General features: G+C 40.2%; 1 protein-coding gene across 4 annotated transcripts in view; it reads left to right on the top strand.

Annotated features, from left to right (window-relative positions):
• The first annotated feature begins 396 nt into the window (after positions 1-396).
• The window catches only part of fhod1 (formin homology 2 domain containing 1), a 240770-nt gene continuing 217146 nt past the window's right edge, over positions 397-24020 (top strand). For all 4 annotated transcript variants that reach the window (XM_052028120.1, XM_052028119.1, XM_052028118.1 and 1 more), the window contains exons 1-2: positions 397-1049; positions 19138-19244. In XM_052028120.1, the coding sequence (XP_051884080.1) occupies positions 885-1049; positions 19138-19244 (272 nt within the window). In that variant the 5' untranslated portion in view covers positions 397-884. The remainder of the gene's footprint in view (positions 1050-19137; positions 19245-24020) is intronic.

The raw sequence follows: 24020 nt of genomic DNA, 5'->3' as shown, positions 1-24020 counted from the left end.
CATTGAAGGCTATTGAAAGAGATCAGGAATATTGTATTGAGATAGCGGATTAGTAATGACCGTGTTGAATGTTGGAGCACACTTGCAGGACTTTGCCATTTGCCTCTTCTTATTTTTCAATATTTCTGAGCAGTTATATCTACAGAGGTGAGGCAGAACTCCCAAGAGAAGCGCCCAAAATATTATCATGATAATAGAAAGTGATGAAAGCTAATCTTAAAAAACAAATATCACATTAACATAAAATAAATAAAAACAGTCGACTGCAAGACAGTTGCGGTCCTTGGGTGGAAACCTCTCAAGCTGCTTCAATACACAACATGTATCAATGCACTTATGTTGTGCCCAATGACACGTCGGTATACACTGTGCCATTTTAAAGGCTTGTACCTTAAAATGCAACGCTGCCACAATGTGACACTGCAGCGCTTACGTGCAGAGAAATGAGACTCCTGCAACCTCCCGAGGGGAAATTCTTCAGGTCTCTCTGCTGCCCGTGACTCATTCTCAGTTCATCCTGCGCTGCAAGTTGCTGGGATCCGTGCTCCTTGTTTATTTTCAGACGGAGTGGTCATAACAACACCGTCACGAGAAGAAATTAAAAATAACATCTTGCAGGTTGCTGAAGACGAGAGGTTAGCACAACAGCAGGCGAGCCTGGACACTTGTGCCCCGGTGCGAGTCCGTCTTTAAGCTGCGGGCTGGCCGGCTGACTCACTCCACTTCCTGGTTGCGTCGGAGCTTGAGAGCAACATCTGGTGTGGGGACACGGGGTACAATCACGGCAGCTGCAGCCTCAGCCGGCGGCTTCTCGGCAAGAGCGGGTGCCCTCACAACTTGGGGTTCGGTCACCGTGTGAAGGAAAGTGGCCCCGAACGGCACCCATGGCGACCGTAACGTGCAGGGTGCAGTATCTGGACGACGTGGACCCGTTCGTCTGCACCAACTTCCCCGAGCCCAGGAGACCGCCGGTTTACAACCTGTACGAAACCATCCCCCTCATCGCCCAAGTGGCGGGAGTTCACAAGCTGCTGGATGCCCCGCTCAAGGTGAGTGCTTTCCACCCGCCCTCCGCTCCCTGAAGCGAGAAGCGTTCTAACCGCTGCTGATTCTGTTTTAAAACACATTTCGTTTTTGTATGTGTGATGTTTTTGTTCGTTGCAACTCCCAACTCTTGGCTTTCTTTCCTCAGGTGTGGCGGCTGGGGGAGGGGCTGATCCCAGGTCTTATTACGTTCCCTTCAATGTCAATCCCAGAACAAAAATTCTTTACAAAATTTTTGTCATCGGTTCAGAATTTCATAAACGACTTCCTCTTATTAGACACTGAGTACTTTTTTTTAGAATGATACGGCCCCCTATAATGTCCATCAATACTTGGGGCATGAAAGGGGACTTCTCCGTTCCCCACTCAGGCATTTTAAATACACAAGAATGTGCAATTATCTTTTCAAAAGTGCCAGCAAGCAGCAATTTTGAAACTATTCAATGTGCAGTCTTCTGGTAAGTGTGGTGGACCGCAGTTCTATCAGGACACTCTCCTGGGCCCCATGTTGGAATGTATGGCTTTGTTGTGCCTTTGGTACACAGAATAGTAATGGTCACACTATAGTGATGGTTGGAATTGCCTCATTGTGATGCTGTTGACAAATTGTTAGCACTGCAGGAACTTTCTGACAAATAAAAGTTAGCATTTCAGATCCTGTGTGGGTTACTTTCATGCTGAACTCAACTCCATCCCCGTAATCTGAATTCAAGTCCCACCGTGGATTTTAAATTCACTCTGACATCAGTCAACGTAAAGCTGAATCTGTCCAGATGGTTGTTGACAAACCAAACTCTTTCAATATTGCTCTTGCAGGAGGGAAACCTGTCTGCCTCCCTCAGCACTGTGGTTGACATTTAACTGCCCTGTGAGGTGATAAGTGACTCTGCTGAGTCAAATTATTGCATGGATGAGGGCAGGAATACCCCACCGTCTTGGGTTAACGAGACACCCGCAGGTTGGGAATGGGTTTATTTTGGAATGATGATGTTGGTCATCTGTCATTGCTACTTCCCTATTCTAAAAAGATCAAGTACATACTCTTGCCACAATGCTCATTTCTGCCGCCCTCACTTTCTTTTGACTTGTAACTTAATACCTGACCCTGCTTGCTCCCTGACCAGTGACTCTTGACATTAATTCTCTTTTTAGTAATTACTGTGCCCTTCTGTAACTACTGTGTAACCTCTGTGTGGCCACTATGTCCACTGAATTATGTTTTACTGAGAACTGGTTTATATTCCATTGATGCAAGATGATCAGTATATTTTGAACAGGACAGCGATAGTTCTGAACTTGCCTAGTGGGGAGAGTTTGGCTTTGATGTAATTGTATTCGTACTGCAAAGTCAGCTAGACTGTCTTTAACCTTTTAATGTCAGGAAAGAGTTGACTGTCTTCCTTTTGGTTGTTAGAGGCCAAAGGATATGCACTTAATTGTGCACACACGCTATAAGCGAAGACCAGTGCAGAGTGAGTTGCTGAGCTCTGTGCTGTCTTTCAGAGGGAGGGCCCAGCACTGAACTAATACCTGCTGTGAAGTGTTTCAGCCAAGTTTTACTGGAAAATGCCTAAAACCTGTCCTCAAACTAATTCTGTCATAACAGTACTTTGGTACATTTTTGGCAATGTGTTCTTCCCTTTCCCCATTAGTCAAGGTTGTACTGTGAGTTGCACTGGGGTTGTAGTACACATGTGAAACTCGGTATCTCAGTACTGGGCTGCCTGTCAGTTGAATATTTTGTATTTTTGAGTGAATTAGTAATAATATTATTCGTTATTTGGAAGTTCTTTACTCTGCTCGGACGGCCTGTGGGATATTGAATTCTCTGAGTCTGGAAGGCTTCTACTGCAGTCTTTGGCTAGCCTGAGTTAGACAGTGTCAGTGACAGGAGTACAACTGGTACCTCGGGCTAAAAATGGGTGAATCCAATTCTCTTCCTGTCCATGTCCCGAAATGTTGAAGAAATTAAAACAGCATTTTAATTACCTATATACACTTAAATACTAGTGTTAAGGCAAACTAGGTTCAAAAGAAAGTAAATGACATTGTATTTACCCTTCTCCCTTGCAGCCATTCTTCTCCATTCAAATGCATGGGGTTGCTGATCCTGTACTTTGAGCTGGGCTAGCACAGATTCATAGTGTAGCTTCCAGGGAATTCCATCAAGTTTGGAATTGATGGTATTCCCCAGCAGCTGGACTGGGAAATATTAGATTGTGCCTGGGAAGTTGCTGAAGAAGCTTGGTCAGGGAGTTTGCCAGCTGTGATTTCTCTGCTACGACAGTGACTACAACGGAAAAGGTGCAGTTGGGTCTGTAAAGCATTTGGAGATGCTCTTTGTTGAAAATGACCCTACGTAAATGCAAGCAGTTTTCATAAAATGTCATTATATATTTAATTTCAGTTCTACTATTATCAGGAGGATCAATTGATTCTGATTCTAACCAAAAAAAAGTTGGATATGATTTGCAACTGAGTGGAACGATGGCAGGTGCGTGTTAATGCAGATAAGTGTGGTATTATAAGTAGGAGAATAAAATGGACAGTCTACATCTTCCTTACAGAATTTGGGGTAGGTGCGGCGGGGGGAGGGGGTCGAGCAGTTTTGATCATCAACCTCTATTGAGTGATTAAACAAGTGGAACACTTTGTTGGGTTAGGCCTGAATAAAAGGCATGAATACAAGACAGTCACTCTGACATCAAATGAGGAATTTAAGGAATTTTACAGAGAGAATGGTGGGAATGTGGATGAAGCTGAGAGCACTGATGCATTTAAGGTGATGTTTGATGTTTACTATAGGGAGCCGGGAACAGAAGGATACTGGGCCTGGGTGGGAAGTAGTAGTTAGAAGTCAGTTGTGGCAGTGGTGGCAGATGAAATGTGTGAAGTATAAGGCCTGGCATATGCCAGTGCAATGCGGCGGGCTATTTCAGTGCTCAGTTTCTATGTAACTCTATGCTGTGAGTGAGAGGCAGACATGCTGAGACTTTATTGTGCTCCGTTTAGAGTATATGTTGAGCTCTGATTATCGTTCCAGTCACCAGGATGTAATGGAGGCTTTGAAGCACTTTTCCACATAAGTGATGGTGAGCATTTAGAATGCATTGCCCAATAGGGTGGTGGAGGCTAATTCAATTATGCCTTTCAAAATGAAATCGGATCAGTGCTTTGCTCCTGCAAAGTAGAATCATAGCATAGAACCTGCACAGGAGGAGGCCGTTTGAGTCTGCACTCCCAAATGGGCTCCTCCTGTGCTGTTTCCGTGCTGTGATTGTACTGGACCCACATAAAACAGAAAAAGAGTTGCATTCATGTCACACCTCTTTCACAGTGTTGGGACTTTTCAAAGAGTCAATGAAGTGTTTTTGAATTGTAGCCTCGGTACCAGCAAAGACAGCTAATTTATATACTGTAAACTCTGACAAACAGGAACACACTGTGCCCAGATATTTGTTGTCGTGTTTTTTATTGAGGGTGAAATCATCTTGGTTAGGATACCGGGGATACCCTTTCCAACCCCCCCCCACCCCCACCCCCCCCCCCCAATCCCCCCCCAATCCCCCACCGAAGTAGTGCTGTGTCCATTGGAGAGATGGATGGGGCCTTGGTCTGTCATCTCATCTGAATAATGTTACTTGCTACAGTGCAGGGCTCCCTCGGTCTTTACTGTGGTGCTTGGAGCTCCAGAGTGGGAGGAACTCGCAGTCCTCTGAGTCAGATGGGGATGGTGCCAACTGTGTCATGGCTGACACCTGTTTGAGGCAATTTTATGGGCACATTAACTGTTGGGTCATGGAAAAGGCAAAACGTTGTCATCAAACTATAATGTGAGACGAAGGTTATGGTTTGAACTATTGAAAAGGCAAATTCGGTACATGTTAAGAAGTTGCCTACTCCATGAATATCTAGGTCTGTGCAGATTAAATTGTTCTCTCTAGGAGCTTGAGGGGGATTTATGGTTTAAGTTACAAAAGGTAATGGACTAGGGCCCATCTCTTGTATTCTCTTTGCCGTAAAAAAAAATGCACTTATGAATGTTGGAAGGGCAGCCACGACATGTAAAGAATGGTCTCTGGGGTGAGACTAGATGGAAGGAGGAAGAAAATGAGTGAAACTCAGAATACCAAACAAAACGGCATTAATTTGGTGCAAAAGCCTTGAACTGATCCGCCCACTGATTGCAGCAGCGTCAGGTGGAGTGTGTAAAGGCAGGGCTACTCTGGGAGTGGTACAAGATATGACCTTCTCTTTGATTGTTATTTCAGTGCACTGTAGGTCATTAATTCTGTTGACTTTTAAATGCTCTTTTGTTATCCAAATAATCTGGAATGATCTTGCAACAGATGTACCAAGTAGGTAAAACACGCACGTTATAGTTATGTGTTTGGCTCTAGTACAGAAAATGCCTCGGGATATCAAGGTGACATCACTTCTATCAAATGTGTAACTCAAGTGGTTGTACAACTTGGCAAATTAGTAAATATGATTCCTTTAAGTTCTAAATCTGTTTTGGCCTGAATACACATTGTTAAGAAGAATTGGGCAATCAGTTGATTGACCTGTGAAGTATGGCTTTTGTACAAATTTCATCGGGGGGTGGGTCCAAATTGCTTTAGTTTGAAAATATTTTCTGGTTTCATGTTTCAACTGGTTTTTAATGTTTAACATGATAGTTATTGGGCCCGTACCTGTTGAAAGTCTTGAAAATGAAACAATATTTATTTCCTGTGGTTATGATTGGTGCCAGGAACTTGCAAGGTTAGGAGTCCTGTTTTTCTCATCTACCTTTTGTTTTTAAACAGTCACAAAAATAGATTTGTTTTTGTGTGTGAATAACTTGGGATATGTGAAGTCTCCCATATTAAACCAGGTGATGCATTGTTTGACTTCCAACTTGTCACGTGTTGCAACCATTTACATTTTACCTTTGCAGGGAAGATTCTGATTCTGTAGCAGAGAGAACAGGAACAAAATGGAATTGTTGGTACAGGCAGGGAAAGAAGGAAGAAGGTTAGGAATGGGATCTGTGTTAAAGACCCAAATGGGGGAATGACAAAAATTGACTGAGAGCTTAGCTTTAACTAAGAACAATCAATGTAAATGATGTGACAAGGTGGGATTGAGTGCATTAAATAAGTTATCAAATAATTCCATTTAGGAGGTATAATGTATCTAAGGATTTTCTTTTAAGGAATCCTATATATCAAATCAAGGACCTCTTGCTCAGTATATTTCTTCCCTTGCTGAACGAGTATTTTTATTAATGCACAGTGATAGTATTTGCTTCCCTCGCAAACAAGTGTTAATTTGTGCATGTGAATAAAATAATTTCTGTAAACATTGCTTGCTGACACTGTCCATTTTTTCGTTCAAAGGTAGTTAGGTCTTCACAACAATATTTAAAATTTTGCACAAAAGTTATGAGTTGACAGGGTTGAATATTTAGATGTGGGATTTTTTAATACAATTTTGAACCAGCACTTAAGTTTTAGGCTTCTGTGGAAGCTCGTTAAAATTGTAAATCTTCCTCTGCACCTCTAGAAAACCTAAATATAAGTAAAACAACTTGATGGTCTTTTGTTCAAGACTGCATTTTATTCATACATCAGGGAAGATTCTTATCCTTGTTAATTTGAGGAGGAAGAATGAAGTCCTTTTGACACTATTACAGCACCAGTGATTGGGGTTCGATTCCCGTCGCTGTCTGTAAGGGGTTTGTACGTTCTCCCGTGTCTGCGTGGGTTTCCTCCGGGTGCTCCGGTTTCCTCCCACATTGCAAAGATGTACAGGTAGGTTAATTTCGGTTTAAAATGGGCGGTGCGGACTCGTTGGGACGGAAGGTCCTGTTACCATGCTGTAAATAAAATTTTAAAAATTTAAGATTTAAAATAAAATTTTAAAAATCCCAGTCATAAGATTTTTTTGCCCTGTTTGAACTGTTACGACATGTCATTGGGGGCCATCGTAGGACCAAAGGCATCCATCTATATTCTTTCAGTCTCTTATTTCTCTCCATAGTCCTTTCAGAATCATGAAGCTGCATAAAATTAACTAGTATTTAATTAACCCTCACAATCTCCTCCTCTTCACAGACTGTACTGTCCTTCTGTTAAGTAAGAAAGAACTATCTAACGGACTCAGACTAATTAAATAATTTCAGCTATCATTGGTGTTTTGAGGCAGAATGCCCCCAGGAAGCCACTCCTTGTTTTTATCATAGAATCACACAGCATCGAAACAAGCCCTTTGGCCCAACTCATCTTGCATTCTTGATTTAGCTGAATTGAAGAAAGTAAAGTACATAATAAAAAAAATATACAGATAGATGAAGACATGACCGCACTGTTAAAATTATTGTAAAACAAATGCCACTGGAACGTACCATCTGTTGATGTGTGAAACTTGGGTCTTAATTTTTTTTAAAAGGCAATTACAAAGTTACAAGTGCAGAGTTGGCTAAAGTATATGGGGAAAGTAGATAAACAGGTAGGTGTAGCAGCAGACATTAAAAAAAAATAATTAATAATTCTCAACAGCTATGTATTCCATTGAGAAATAAAGACTTTGAGAAGGTTGACACATCTGTGGCTAACTATAGAAGGGTGATATCGAAAGGAAAGAAAAGGTGTACTAAACAGCAAAAAGATTGGTGGTGGTCCAGAAGATTGCTGGTTTCTAAAATCTACTCAAAAGATGAACAACAAAAGGGAGAAAGATAGATTTTGACGGTAGATTAGCAGAAAAGATAACACAGACAAGAAGAGTGGTTTGAAGTGTATGAAAAGGACTAGAATTCCTAAAAGGATGAGACTGGGAAATTAATAATGGACTATTAGAGTATTTCCTATCTGGCTTTTGATAGAAGACATTGAAAGCATCCCTGCAGTAATGTAAAATTTAGGGACAAAGTGATAACTATCACTGGAGAAAAGGTACTAGAAGGTACTGGGCAAATGACTGGGATTGGAGGCTGACGAGTCCACTGGCTGTAGAGGTGGTGAATGCATTGGTTGAGATCTTCCAAAGTTCCTCAGATTCTGAAAAGGTACCAGTGGATTGGGTAAAGATTGGGAGAGAGACGGAAAGCAGGAACCTGTCGGCCAATTAGCTTGGCATTGGTTATTGAATTAATGCTGGATCTGTTATTAAAGTAGTCGTGGCAGGACAGTTAGGAAATTGTACTGCAGTCAAGCAGAGTCAATGTGATTTTATGAAAGAGCAGTCATGTTGTCAAGTTTGCTGGGGTTCTTTGAGGCTATAACATTAAGGGTGAATAAGGGAAAGCAGCAGATGTATTGTATTTTGATTTCTAAAAAGCATTTGGTACGATGCTGAATAAGAAAAAAATGATTGCACAAAAGATGACAACTGTTTTCTTTGGCACCTCATCAAGAAAAAAGTGATCTTTGAGGAGAATTTTCCTGGAAGCAATCATCCAATAAGCCTCATTTCTCTGAGGAATCAATCCCCATTGAATTTTTAGAAGTACATGAAAGTATTGAATGTTACTGGTTTATTAAATCTCATGGTCAGTATAATTGGACCCAATCCACTTATGTTCCCAAGGGAAGTTCCTAACCAAATAAAAGAAAAGCATTTGTGAAATTCCTCCCTGTCATTCAAAGCAATCAAAGAAAGAATTTACATTTAAGTCCTAAATACTGGTTATGATGATGGGTCTCAGACCTGAAACATTAACTGATTCTCCTCAGATGCTGCCTGATCTGCCGGGTGTTTCCAGCACTTTCTGTTTTATTTTTAGCAGAATTCGCCACAGCACAGTCATGGTGCTGTTTTCATACTGAGGATACCATCTATTATGTTGTGTGATGCTATGATTATGTCACCTAAAGCAGCCGCCTTGAGACACTGGAGAGATACCACTGATGCTGTCTCTGCAAAAGTCTTCAAATTTGCTGGAAAGATAAGTGAACCAAATTCAGCATCTTTGGCCCTTGACCATTCAAAGTCAAGAAGGTACATTTGAGTTCATGCATTGGGAGCACAGAGAAGTTCAGCACAAATGGTGGAATGAGCGCAGCACCTCACAAACTACAGACCTGCCCACCCCATTAGCCTCATCGGTCATCTCAGAACCCACAGAATTAGAATGGAAGCAGGTCATCCTCAATCTGAGGGACTGCTGAAGAAGAAGAGAAACTTGTGCTTCAGTCCTACTATTGCAGCAGTGTAGAATTATGACATGATCGTCCTGATGATGAAGTGTCTTGACCAGAAACGATGACTGCTTATTTCCCTCCATTGGTGCTGCCTGACCTACTGAGTTCCTCCAGCATTTTGTGTATGTGCTGCTGCAGATTCCAACATCTGCAGAACCTCGTGTCTGTGATATGATTGCGTTGTGATATCTCTGCAGAATCAAGAGATTTAATTTTTCATGGAAAGTACTTTTGGGCTATGTCTTCCTCCCCTCTTCTACATCTTTCAAAATTCTCTCTGCTTCAGCTTGTCTTAGGATTTAAGTTTTAGAGCAGTACAGCACCCAAATGGGCCCTTTGGTCAACTGGTTCATGCCGACCAAGATTCCCATCCAAGCTAGTCCCATCTGCCCATATTTGGCCCATATCCCTCTAAACCTCTCCATTCCATGGACCTGTCCAAGTAAGTACCTTTTAAAATGTTAATGTACCTGCCTCAACTACTTCCTCTGGCAGCTCATTTTTATTTGCTGTAATTTTTTAAAATTATTATTTATCACTGCTGATGAGAGCTTAATGTTTTAGAAGAAACTTAAATTCCTTCTGATTCCTAGCAATAATGTTTCTTGGTATTGGTTTATTATTGTCACTTGTATCGAGGTACAGTGAAAAGCTTGTCTTACAAACCGATCATACAGGTCAATTCATTACACAGTGCAGTTACATTGAGTCAGTACAGAGTGCATTGATGTAGTACAGGTAAAAACAATAACAGTACAGAGTAAAGTGTCACAGCTACAGAGAAAGTGCAATGCAATAAGGTGCAAGGTCACAATAAGGTGCAAGGTCACAACAAGGTAGATCATGAGGTCATAGTCCATCTCATTGTGTAAAAGAACGGTTCAATAGTTTTGTCACAGTGGGGTAGAAGCTGTCCTTAAGTCTGGTGGTACGTGTCTTCAGGCTCCTGTATCTTCTACCCGATGGAAGAGGAGAGAAGAGAGAATGTCCCGGGTGGGTGGGTGGGGTCTTTGATCATGCTGGCTGCTACACCAGGACAATGAGAGGTAAAGACAGAGTCCAAGGAGGGGAGTCTGGTGTCCGTGATGCGCTGGGCTGTGTCCACAACCCTCTGCAGCTTCTTACGGTCTGGGGCAGAGCAGTTGCCGTACCAACCTGTGATACATCCAGATAGGATGTTTTCTATGGTGCATCGGTAAAAGTTGGTGAGAGTCAAAGAGGACAAACCAAATTTCTTTAGCCTCCAGAGGAAGTAGAGGCGCTGGTGGTCAGTCCTGACGGTTAGTTTTTATAAGTTCTTTTAGTTATGGAGTTGAACATTTGCAGTATCTCAGAACTGTGGTTGAATCTTCTTTTGATGCATTTTACTTTGCCTTAAGACAAGGGAGAAGATCAAAGTAAATCACTTTGGCTGTGGTTGCACTTTAACTAGGTACATGTTTGCATCATTAATACAGATCTGAAGCATAGTATTGTGTACCTGCACATTATATAGCCACTGCTTGTGTAATAGCATAATGGGATTGGTTTGTTTTAACACCTTCCAGGTTGACTAAACCTGCAGAAAGCCGGAGTTTAGAAGTGAAATTTTGCAGAGCAGTACTTGTAAAAAAAAAATTGGGGTCCTACTTAATGCAGCAGTTTACCAGTTAAGGATGTGAAGTTGTACTACTTTGTTGTATTTTGGGTTTTAAGCTCCATAGATTGTCCCTCTGCCATACTCGTATATGTCAGTATCTCCCCTTGCCAGTTTTGGTTCTGCTGTTTGCTGAAATTCCAACAAAAGTTAACTGCAGTTAACTGTGTTCTCCACTGTAAATTTGCCAGTTGACTGAGTAATAGAGGCAATGATTCTAGAATCTTAGCTGTTGCATTATGCTTACGAAGTACCAGAAAATTGCAAAAATGGAACATAGTCTTTTTGTCTCTTGCAGCCTCTGGAGTTTATAGAATTACATTGCAGTATCAGCTTAGTAAGCATTCCCCTCATTGCTTCTAGAAATAACCTGAGTGGGGCGTCTGGAGTTGTAATTACTTAATGTAGTTAATTAGGTTATCAAAGACTTCTTTCTACATGCCCATGTCACCCAATCTATAGCTATTTGCAAGTATTGCTCCTTTCCCATGCATGAGATCTGACCTCATGCAGTAATGGTACCTTTGCATTAGGCGTGGCAGATCATTTGCTGTGTCATAGAGTGGTAGAATGATACAGCGCGGAAATGAACCCTTTGTCACACCAGGCCCATGTTGACCATCAACTACTTGTGTTGTTTCTGATGTGTTGAACTTTGATCTGAAAAGTATTGGATTTTGGAAAAGATTTGGGAGATGTGACTCTGCCAAATTCCTATGGATTTAGCCCATGTGTTGGAAATGAGCAATTTCAGATTTGGTGCACCAAGGTGCAAAAGTAAGTACACTGTCCTATTAACTGTCATTAAGCTAAACAAATATTTATTTTCAAAGTAGCACAGCCTGAATCAGCAATAAAATATTAATGGCTATAAATATGGTGTACCCTTTGTTTTGCATTTAGTTATTCACTAGGCTATCAAAAGCATTTTAACTATTACATGGTGAATCCCTACCTCATAGAACACTTATCCTTTGCATAATTTTCTAGTTGCTTGGGGTCATCAAAGCTAAAAGTTGACTTTGGGCTGACCAACAAGATTTTTCTGGATATAAACTATGGTCATTTGGTATACAACAGATACACGCATGCCAGTTCTTTGTGTTTTTCAAGCAAGGTTTAACAGTGAGGTTCAGCTGCTTTCTCAGTAGCAAGTTATATTATTGCAGAGGCCCGTCCTGCTCCTCACAGGCATATCTCCACATTGGGATGCAGGATAGAAATCAGGAATAAGAAACCTGGCCTGACCCTTCACTTCTCCATCTAAGCTCACAAGTGGCCAACTTGGCAGTGGCTGGGAAATAACCTAGGAATTCCTTGTATTATGAGTTAACTCTTTCACTTCACTATATGATTGATAGACCACACACTTCCCTTCAGCAGCAAAACACAAAGTACAGAAAGGAAGATTAAAAAGCAAATAAGGAATGACTTTTTTTTTAAGAAAGCTTCAGCTAAAATGTGGCACAGCTGGTAGTACTACTCACTGAAACATTGCAGTTTCAGTGACCTGGGTTCCATTCTGCCCTCCATTCTGTTCTTTCTGTGACCGTATGGGTTTCCTCTGGGTGCTCTTGTTTCTTTGCACATCTGAAAGATATAAATTAGTAGATTAATTGGCCACTATCAATTGCCCCAACGTAAATTGAGGGAAATGTGCAAAGAATAGAAATGGAATTAGTGTGAATGGGTGCTTTATGGTCAGCATGGATTTGAAAAGTGGACAGCCTGTTTCTGTGCTGTATGAGTGTACAACTCTACCATTCTAAGATACTGTAATGAAACAACTGGGAAACCCTTGTTTCTTTATCTTCAGTGATGTATATGGTAACATCTAATTTGAGCTGCTGTTGTCTAGATAATGTGTCCAAAAACATCTTACAAATTGTGGCAAAACTTGTATGATGCTGTATTTAATGTTAGTGTTGTACTTGGAAAGGATATGAAGAATTAAATAAAATATTTAGTTGAGATTTTAATTATTCAATTTTTTTTAATACTTAGGCTGTTTATTGGCAAACCAAACCTAACTGTCCTGTATTATTAGTTTCACTAATGGAACCAGCGGCCGCCTTGCAACTTTTTGACACATACAAACCAATAATAACATAGGATCGGTTGTTTAAAATGCTTAACATATTGATTGTAATTTTTATTATCCCTGTGGAATTAAGGGCCCAATTACTGTACACAATTGCCTTTCTGATGGGATTTGAGTTTATCTTGCAGTGTTCTACAGTCACTGAAGCTTTTGAAGTGTGGTCACTCTTATTGGAAATGAGGCAGCTAATTCACGCACAGCAAGTTGCCACAAACAGCAAAATGAAAATGACCTGGTCCTTATTTTCATGAACGTTAATTGAGGGATGAACATTGGTCAGGACACTAGGAAGAGTATCCCTGGTCACCTTCAAATATTGTGACAACACTTCACCTCCCCTCGGATAAGAGCTTTGGTTTAATATCCCATCTGCACATTGGCACCTCAGTGCTGCAGAGCGAGGTTGACTTAACTTTCTGCTCAAGTCTCTGGAGTGGGACTTTAATCCATAACCTGCTGATTTGTAATTATTCTATCAAGTCACGACTAATACCCAAAGGAGGGTTGGAGTAGAGAAATTGCTTTGATCTTAGTAGGGATGTATTTCCCTTGACTTGCTCCTTCACTTCCTCTGTCTCTTCAAATCACCACAATGGTGATGAGAAAAATTCCTAGAGAACATGCTGCGACAATAGTTTATACTGTAGGTGTGTTATTATGCACTTTCCATTTGACTATCTTTTGAAGATAGGACACAACAGGAGTCTGCAAAATGATGCAGGAAGACAGTGAAGCAAGCATGAAGACTTGCATTATACTGAGCAGAAGATGAGCATTTGAACGGGAGATAAATACATTGTGTTTTTATTCTGGAAGGCTTGAGAATGATTCTCACACAGGTGAATTATTTGAAAAGATGATGAACATTCCATGTGTTGGTGGAGTATTTAAATAATGTCACATTGACCTTGTTTGTCTGTTGACTATTTTTTAAACTAAAGACCTGAAGTATTAACCAAATTTACGAGGAAACTCCAATCCAATCACTTTAAGGGGAATAAAGAAATGATTGAGACGTATGTTTTGTGTATGCCTTCACTTTGGAAGACAAAACGTGCAACAGAAATTGCAAAGTAAACAGGGTCTGATGGTGAGTACTGAAGTAATTGGGAAAGATTAATCCCAGAATCATTTTTCAACAATTCTAGCTGTTGAATGTATTTTGTTAACAAGACATGAAAGACAATTGTGTGAGTAATGTTTGGTGTTCATTACCTTTCCTGCCCAGTTTGTGCAGTTCCAGTGATTCTATCTGTTGTAGTATTAAAGCTTGTAATGGTAATTTTATCTGAGAAGATGTTTTATTTTAAGGACACCTCTGCTGTTTTCTGAATTTTAAACCGAATATTTCAGTTGATTTCTGGACACAGAGTGGGAGCAATAAATTTCTTCCCACCTTCTAGTTTTCTCTGCTTTCCCCCCAAGTTTCCTCTTCAGTTGTGGATTCTTTGAGAGAATATTGGAGCCTGTGATCTGCTAAAATATAATTAACTTCAGATTTGTCTCAGGATAGATCTATTGGTATGTTATTGCCATGGGAAGCAGGATCACCAGGCTTGTATGGAAATAACGTGTTTTAAAGAGATGAATTTGAGGGTCAGCACCTACCTGAATAAAAGGGGGAGTGAGAAGGGTCAGTAAAGCTGACAGACTGAAAAGCTTGAAACCAGCACAAGTGGAAATGGAAATTGAATAAAGAGATTTATTCAAAAGATCCAGAGAAAAATGCATCAGTTGCAAGTTAATATTGGTGGTATAAAGTGTGATACTATTATCAGGATGAATTGCCTTTGTGTGATGGTGTTCCTGTTTAATTGGAGAGTGCCAATTAGTATTTTTATTTTAAGATGTTATCTAGGAAAAGATAACACAATGAGATAGAATTTTCATCCTGGGAGTGACATAACTCAGTCTAAAACTGAAGTAGTGAATTTGTGTTTACAAGGATATGATGAGCAAATTGAGTAAAGTTTATTAGGGAAAATAGATTAAGATGTTTGAAAATAGATAAACAAAGGAAACCACCATGAAAGATCGCAATCCAAAGGACATTCCATTGAGAAATGAAGGTTCTATGGGAAAAGTAATCCATTTGTGACCAAATAATGATTAAGGGAAGAGGCCACAATGCTGCGAAGCAGATTACTAAATCTGAGGATTGGGAGAGTTTAGAAACCAGCAGTGATTGACCAAACATTGATGAGAAGAGAAAAGACAGAACATGAGATTATCAAAAAAAAGTTTTTTGAAATAATTGTAACAGTTTGGAAATCCATGTATTAAAAATTTGTTGAGTTTATTAGTGGCAACTTTATAATATGGAATAATGAAATAATTGAGACATATATTTTGTATTTTCCCCCATTTTAGAAGACAAAATAAATGTAGCAGAAATCACAAAATAATCAGGGGTCTGATGGCAAGTGACAAAATAATTAGTAATGGTGAAGAGAAAATGCTGGAGAAATAGAAGAGCTAGAACTAGATCTGACAGTCTGCACCCTTGGATTCTAAAAGAAGTGGATGCATTGCTGATATCCTACAAAATTCCCCAGAAGTGGAAGAGTCTTACTAGTTCGGAAGGTAGGAGCTATAGCATTGCTATTCATGCAGCAGAGAGAAAGAAAATCTGTATAAACAATAGGAACGAGCATAGGCTACAAGACCCTCAATCCTATTCAGTGAGATCATGGCAGATCTGATCTTTGGCCTTAATTCCACTTTCCTGCCTGATCCTATAACTCTTGGATTCCTCTGAAGTTCAAAGATCTGCTTATTCCAGCTTTGAATATTTTCAATGACTCGGATTCAAAAATTCCAAAGCTTTAAAACTGAGAGAAACAATTCCTCAACTCCATCTAATGTGGCAAACCCCTTATCCTGCGACTGCATACCCTAGTTCTGGACTCTCCCACTAGAGAAAACAGCCGCACACTGTCAGAACCATTTGCATTTCTGTATCCTGGAGAACTATAACCACTGAGTCACTATGGAATGATAGTTTTTTTTTTGGACACAAGGAAATTCAGGGGTATGGGGATTGGATGGGAAATGGACAAAGTAGAGGATTACCTGTGATGTTTATTAAGTGGATGGTATGCTTTAAGGATTGCATAGACAAATGTTTGTGTGATGAAAAGCCTCATCATATCAATTATTGTTAAATGGTGGGTGGAAATTAGAAAATCAGTCAGAAAGAGAGGAATGGAAGGAGATTTCTTGCTGTGGTGCTCCATTTGCGATAGGTTATAGCACTTTTGTATTTTGGGTGGAGTGAGTGGTTGGCAGAAAATGTACTGTGAACCCACTGATAAGAACACAATGTTCCCAGATAGCTCAGGGTCATGGAAGTCCATTCAACTGCATTCCTGGAGTTCCTCCTGATGCTTCAACAGATGCATGGTCTGCCTGGAGATCGGAGCTGGAATTTGACAGCAAAATACCTAAGTTTGTGACCTATATTAACATTCCATCTTGTAGATCCAAAACTTGGATATTCCAACCTTTTCTATTATCCAAGTATCCAAGTCTACAAGTTACACTGTTGGGAACAGTGAGTTCTGAAGATGGGAGCAGGAAGTTGTAAAGGGCCAAGATAAGTGGGCAAACTGGCAGATGAGGAAGAGTGAAGTCATCCACTTTGGATCAAGAAAGACAACTTGGCATATTTTCTGAGTGATGAGAGATTGGAAGCTTTTGAGGAGCGAAGAGATTTGAGTCCCCAGGTACACAAATCACTAAAAGCTTGCATACTGGAGGGTAATCAAAATCTTTTTCACAGAAGGCTGTGGATATTAGATCAACTGGAATTTTAATGGACAAAAATTTATCAATGTAATTTTAAGATTATCTATTTATTTATTTGTCAAAAGTGGGTAATTGGAATTGAGGAAGAGATCAGCCAAATCTAATCATATTTGTAATCGATAAGCTACATGGTCTCATTATTATTTGAACTCCTCAATGGACCAGTTCTTCCAGGAAGGGGTTCCACCTCTCAGCTGAAAAGCAGATTAATGAAAGCCTGCAGAAGGCAATGAACCAAAGTCTGAATAATTTTTGATTCTTGTAAGAAAAATTTTGCTTAGTTGCTTAAATCAGTACTGCCTGTGCTGATCTGCTCTTTAATCCTAATAATGCCTGTGTGACCAAGTAGCAAGTTAATGATGGGCAAGTAAGTGTTTGTTTCTGTATGTGTAACACTGAATGGTTGGTATTGTTCCTGTGGGTTGAACAAGGTGGGACTAAATACAAAGAGCAGCACCAAATGAAATCAGTTATGTTTTCTTTCAAAGGGGTGAGGTGGAACAAGCTGTTCTATTCCTGACTGACAAATGATTTATTCAGAAGACCATTTAAAATGCATAATTGTTAGCAAGGTTTCAGGATCCTAATGGGATCCTCCTTCTTTCAGTTTCTTGCAGCTTAATTTATATTTTTCCTTGCGATTTTAGTAGTCCATTCGGACCATTGCTTCCACGCCAGTGCAATCCCATTCTCCCACTAATTTTCCCTGTTATTATTTTCTGTCCATATTCCCAACAGTTCTAGCACCTATATTCACAGTGGCCAGTGAACCCACAACACACACCTCTTTGGGGCATTGGAGGAAACCCACGTGGTCATATGGAGAATGTTTAAACTCTCAGTTACAGCACCAGAAATCAGGACTGAAACCCGGTTGGTTGGAGTTGTAAGGTAGCAACTGCACCACTGTGCCACTCCTTTTGACGCACAGCACTTCCTACTCCCATTCCCATCTTCTAGCCACTGCCTCATTCAATTAGATTGGCACTCACCTCATTTCCTAATTGGCTGGCATCAATATTCTCATCCTCCATCACGTCACAGAGGATAATTTGGATTGGACAAAAGGTTTTCAGTTCACACTGGTGTCCTTCTCCCCTCCATCATCAGCAGTGATCCCAGCTCTTCCTAGATATCACTGCTCTGGGGCTTGAAGTCCCTGAACGTTTTGCCCATTGCAGGCAGCAGAGCTTAATATTTTGGAGCAGCAGCAGTATTGTTATGAATGAGGGATGGAGATGGGAGCAGGGCTGAGCAGATGCAGGGACATAGGACTGATTATCAGCAGCTGACGTGTAGGAGTGGAAAGTGCCAATTTGCTTTTCTTCCTCATTTTCAAAAAATTATCTCACTGCTGCTTTATAGTTGCCTTCATTTCACTTCCACAGTGTGCGCTTTTTAAAAATTTCTTGGTTTTTTCACCATGCACCCACCTCAACCACACCTCATCTTTACTATTGTAATATTCAGATCCAGCCAACTAGTTCATTCTTGCTGAATGCCCCAGGATGTCAGGTGTTGGAATCTTCATCTGTTCTCTTCCTCCCTTGATTTAGTCTTAAGACCCAAACCTAGCCAATTGCTTTTACCTGCAGGGACAATGAGAGGCTTGGATAAAATTCCATTCATAACTGTGCAGCTCCCTTGTTGTAACTGTTAAGCCATAATACATACTCAGGCCTTGTCTTGTCATGTTCAGGCATACACAGTGTTTCTACTTATTCTCTAAGAGAGCTGGTCTGTGGAAAAAAAAATGTAGAATAAAGAAAGGTAATCATCTTTATGGAATAAAAAATCACTTAGAATAATGTTGATTCTATTATTATAATTCTCCAACTTTTGTTATGATTCCATTGCCTAACTTGCTCTCATTGAATCTTTATTTTGAAGATGGCTTCTCAAGTTTGTTAGAGTATATCTAGAAGTCATTATGTTTCTTCATTTGAAAGCTGTTCACCAAGGTAGTTTAATATTGAATTGCATCCTTTGACCTCCCTTGCACATGGAGAGTCAGTTTATGACATAAACAGAATTCATTCTTGTACTGTGAAATGCAATAACCAAATTCTGTACTCTATAGATGTAATGAAAAATTGGTTAGGAAATATCTTGGGCAGTGAAATTTTTGATACTCTTATAATCTGGGACAATGTGCTTTTATGGAAAGCTTCAATCCGAACAAATCGACAAGAGGATTGAATCTTGTGCAACCTGGTTGAAATGACTGAAGAGTTAATCTCTCAAGTTTCAAGTATTTGTCTGGTCTCAAAAAATATAATTTGATTATATTCCTGTTCTTTTTAATTTTATCATTGGATTTTCTGACCATTAAAGTAGAATATTTAAATCTTATTCCTGTCTAGTTGGAAGACTGTGCACTGCAGATAGGTCCGAATGGAAATTACTTGGATCTGGAGCTGTCACTGGATGAACAGAGAGATGACCTTGAAGGATTTTTTGAAGAAGTTGGGTAAGATTACACTGTATCATGCATTAAAATAAGTGGGCAGAATAATAGACTGTAACATCTAACTATAACCACAACTTCCCAACCCTTAATCCAACTCAACCACCCACAACTTGATATTTGATATCCACTATCAATTGAGAGTTCAGCAATTTTTCTGTTTTTCTTGTATCATAAGTTCGTTTATTTTGTTGTATTAATAATTTAGTTGTCAACAAATCTGTTAACAGCATTTCAAAAGAAGAACCTTTGGGTGAACCGATGAAAATATTGCTGTGAGAAATGTTACTTCCACTCAACTCCATTTCCCTTAAATGATCAATGTTTGTTGATGATACTGCACCACTGCCACTTACTTCACCACACTACAGAAGTTGATAAACTGGAAAAAGCAATAATATGGAGAGATTCTCATTTGATTTCAGAAAATAAGTTGTATTATTTTTAATGCAAAAGAATATTGGTTTCAATGTACCAAATTTAGTAATTTTGCTTGTCCTTGCAAACCAGTGCTATGTTCTTGTGGTAGTTCATACACTTCAATAATATTCAGAAAGAGTTTCATTTGGTCTGAATCTGATCTGCACATGTGCCAAAAACTAAATCTCTTTACATGCCACCAGTGAAATGTACTGGGGTGGTGCTTATGATTACTTTGTCCAAGTTATGGGTCTTGGGAGTGGGTGCTTCTTTATATATTGGTTCTTGGGATGATTCCAATGCTTGTAGGGCTCCAGATTGCTAATCCCGATATGCCAGGTAAAGTGACACTTCCCTCCTCCCTGAACCGTTGCAACAAAGGCCTATTCAGAAAGCATCTTTAACACAACAAAACTTCCCAGGGTGTATCACACAGTAATGCTATCAAACAAAAATTGATGCTGACCCAGATAATTAGGCGATTGGGCAGATGACCAGAAACTTGGTTATAAGAAGCATCTTATTGGAGGAATGAGAATTAAGATGGAAGATTAAGAGGTTTTGAAGATGTCTTCTCAAGTTTGTTAGAGAGAGTAAATGTAGAAATCATTACGTTTCTTCATTTGAAAGCTGTTCACCAAGGTACTTTAATATTGAATTGTATCTTCTGACCTCACTTTCACATGGAGAGTCAGTTTATGACATGAACAGAGTCTGGGATTCTTGGCATTTGAAGGCATGGTAACCAATGTGGAGTGATGTTCGAAGTCAAAATTCCTCCTTTTCTGGGCTGGGATGTTGGCTGGGTAGTTTAACTATTTAATGATGGAATCCAAAGGAGAATGGGTTGGGGTAGAGCTGCATGTTTGTGGAAACTGACACTGTGAATTTTGGTAACATTGCCATGGGACAGCATGAAGATAAGCAAAGGAAAGGGATAATAAAGGATAATTTGAGAACGCTAGAGTAACAGTGCAGATGTAGAAAGAGCAGCCACTGTTGATGAGGCTTTGACCATGACTGGATAAGTTTGTGCTGGAATTGGGAAGTGGGTGTCACACCCAATGGAGATGGTGGTGGGAGTCTTTGAAAGAGGTCGGTGCACTTAACCACAGCAAGACTGCAGACTGGTTGAGAAGGGTAAGTTTACCTTGGTCATAGTCATGTTGAAGTTCTGGGTAAGATGGACAAGAAATTTTCATGTAACATCATTTTCAAGAACGTTTGAAGAAAGGTCTGTTCGAGATGGGTTGCCAGCTTGCAGAAATGGCAAAGGAGCAAGGGTTGGCTTTTTGATGAGATGGGTGATGCCTTTAAATTTGAAGAAGTTTCAGTGTGAATGTGATTGAAGGAATAGGAGATGGGTATCTTGGAGAGTGTTATGATGGAGGCTAGGAGGAAAAAAAAATGGAAGGTTTGAATTTGGGGCAGGAGAAGGAGGATTCACAAAGAAAGATTAGCCTGGTGGGCCAAGGGCTGTGTATTGGATGTTCCTAGTCTTGTTGACATATAAGTCAATGATCTCTTCACACTTTTATGGAGGTCAGGGGTGGAGAAAACAAGTAAAGATATTTAAGGAGATATTTTCCCATGGAGGGGGAAAAAGGCTGTCTCTTTGTATTCCAGGGTAATTTTGCAATAATGAACAATTTTTCCAAATGAGAGCTTGACCTTAGCTCTTTGCCTTCCAACAAAACATGTTGGTGAATGGCTAAATTAATTGTTCAGTTTGACCTTCCACCTGCTTCCCTTATGGAGTGGTGAGGGCTAGTCTGGGGGAATGCCACAGTGAGAAATTTGAATCCTTTCTCTCTCTCTACAGATGCTGCATGACCTACTGAGTTTTGCACCAATTTCGATGTTTCCACAATCTGCAATGTTTTGCTATTGAGAGAATAATGGCCTCAATAAGGTGCACAGCAACAAGGGTGTACATGAGATTGTTGAAGAGCAATCAAGAGCTGCAGGTGGGAAAGGAGGGTTAGAAGGCCAGAGAATTGGGATATTAATAGTACAGGTCCTCCCCAGCATATGAATTCCCGACTTGTATATAGCTGTACAAATGAACAAACATTTGGGAGACCGACGGGATGGATTTGCTGGCTGCCTTGGGGCTGCAGGCATCTTCTAGCACGTGGGAACTCTGTTCATGCCACGCTCCTGACTTGCGAGTTGTCTGGGTTATGAACAGTTCACAGGAACAGAACCCTGCTGTAACTTGGGGGCAACGTGTGCAATTGCTTTTGAATTGCATTTAGCTTTTCCAGGGGTGGGCACAGAAATAAGTAGAGGTGGGGGGTGGGGGGGGCCGCGGGTGGTGGGGGGGGGGGGGGAAGTGAGATGTCAAAGGTGTTATCTGTGATAGTTAATGCAGAGGAGAGAGGGGATGATGACTTGAGTGAAATCACCTTGCTGTGGTCCTTGTACCGATGATGTTCCCAAAATAAGGTTTAGTGCTGGATATCGATCTGGCAACAAAGAAGGGCTGATGTAGCTTTAATAGTAAGTTGTACTGTTCAACATGAGAGTCAGCAGAGTGGAGCTGTGGTTTAAGTCGGATGGATGACATTTATAAAACTGCAAATAAAGCAGAATGTGAAAGTTTGGTGGGCAACCAGTGGAGCTCAAGTATGTATCTATTGGCACACTTTCTGCAGTGGGCTCTGGTTTCTGCTTCTCCTTCACACGGAGTTGCATGTTTAACTGTGCTGGGCTATTCCTTGTTGCTGCAGTAACCAAATATTCCAGCATATGGGTATGACTTAAGTGTGGCTTTTCTCAGCAGTCCATTAATAACCCTTAAATATAATACAATATATGTGGTAGACAGAATCATAACAGTGATGTAAGTAAATCTTTGTTACGACCCAGTGGTTTGAGGGTCTTAATTTCCCTATTCAGAATATTGATGACATAACCGACCTGTTGTGTGCAGGCCAAACCACATAAGCACAACCTTTCAGTCGATCTTCCGTAATGAGAATTCACCACAGAATTTACTTTTTAATCATGTGTTATTTTGTGGCATTTTCAATTCTCTAACATTCTCACTTGATATTTTGTTAGTCTTGAGAATGTTTATGCTTATCTTTTTGTTTTCTTTTCCTGAGTTCCCTTTCTGTAGTTTCCCTGCCCTATAGATCTACCACAGGTGGGCAAGAAATTCAGAGCACCAAAGCAAAATACTGCAGATACTGGAAATCTGAAATAAAACATAGAATTCTGGAGATACTCGGCTAGTCATGCAGCATAAGTAGAGAGAGAGAGAGTTAACATTTCAGGCAAAGAACTTTCAGCAGAACTGAAATCCAGAAATCTGTTTCTAGCTCTATTGGATATTGTGTGGGTGGGTGGGGTGGGGGAGGGATGTGGGGAAGCAGATTCATAAGACACATCTTTCAATTTTTAAGTTTCAATTATCTTTGTTTTCTCTCATCCACTCTAACCTTTCTCCAAGCACTCTTCCTGCTCCCTTGGCTCTTTCTAGGCCTAGCCAGAGGGCTTCTCAACAGCAGTAGCTCACAGGACAATTACATTGTACAGGCATGTTTTTAAGTCCCTGATGCGGCAAATTGGAAATTTGAAGTGCGGTATTCCCAATCTAGCCTTTCCATTAATACACTGCATTTCCATAATACTCATTACTAATAGTTTGTCATCCTTTTAACTTGCTCTGACACCACCATTTTCATTGCGTTAACACCATGACTTGTAAGGGTGATACTCTGGTGTTATGTAATAGTTGTGATTCATGGCATGTTGTGTAATGCTGAATCATGTGCCCTGTCCCATTAAAGAGAGAAATAAAGGACTGCAGATGCTGGAATCTAGATGAAAAACACTATGATGCTGGAGGAGGCCAGGCAGCATCCACAGATGCAGCCTGGCCTGCCGAGTTCCTCCAGCATAATAGTGTTTTTCACCCTGTCTCATTAAACTGACTATAGCTTTTGGCTTCCAGGAAACTGCAGGACACATGCTTAAAGTCTGCATGAGTACTGTTTCTATTGATACAAGGTTAGGAATGCACTGGAAAATTCCTTGCCTTGCCTTTTGAACACCCAAGTTTTGTATACCATTGTAGCTTCTTGTTTACATGTGGATTCAGCTGAGAATTGCCAAAGTAAAATATTCTAGCTTGGAAGGAGAGTTTGTTGGCAACTTAGCTTTGTAGTAAGTTTAGTAATGTGCGATTCTGATACATTAACAGACTGTGACTTTGTAGAATTTCTTTCACACAACAGTGAGAATATATTTTTATTTCCAAAATTGTAGCCTTATGATTCAAAAATTGTAGTACTAATTTAAAAGTAATGAAAGTGTGGTTACTTTAGGCATTATTGGTGAATGTGTCGAGAC

The sequence above is a fragment of the Pristis pectinata genome, chromosome 13, assembly GCF_009764475.1.
Source record: "Pristis pectinata isolate sPriPec2 chromosome 13, sPriPec2.1.pri, whole genome shotgun sequence".
Lineage (NCBI taxonomy): Eukaryota > Metazoa > Chordata > Chondrichthyes > Rhinopristiformes > Pristidae > Pristis > Pristis pectinata.
The sequence above is the reverse complement of the archived record's forward strand: the minus strand, read 5'-3'. Positions and strand labels throughout refer to the sequence as shown.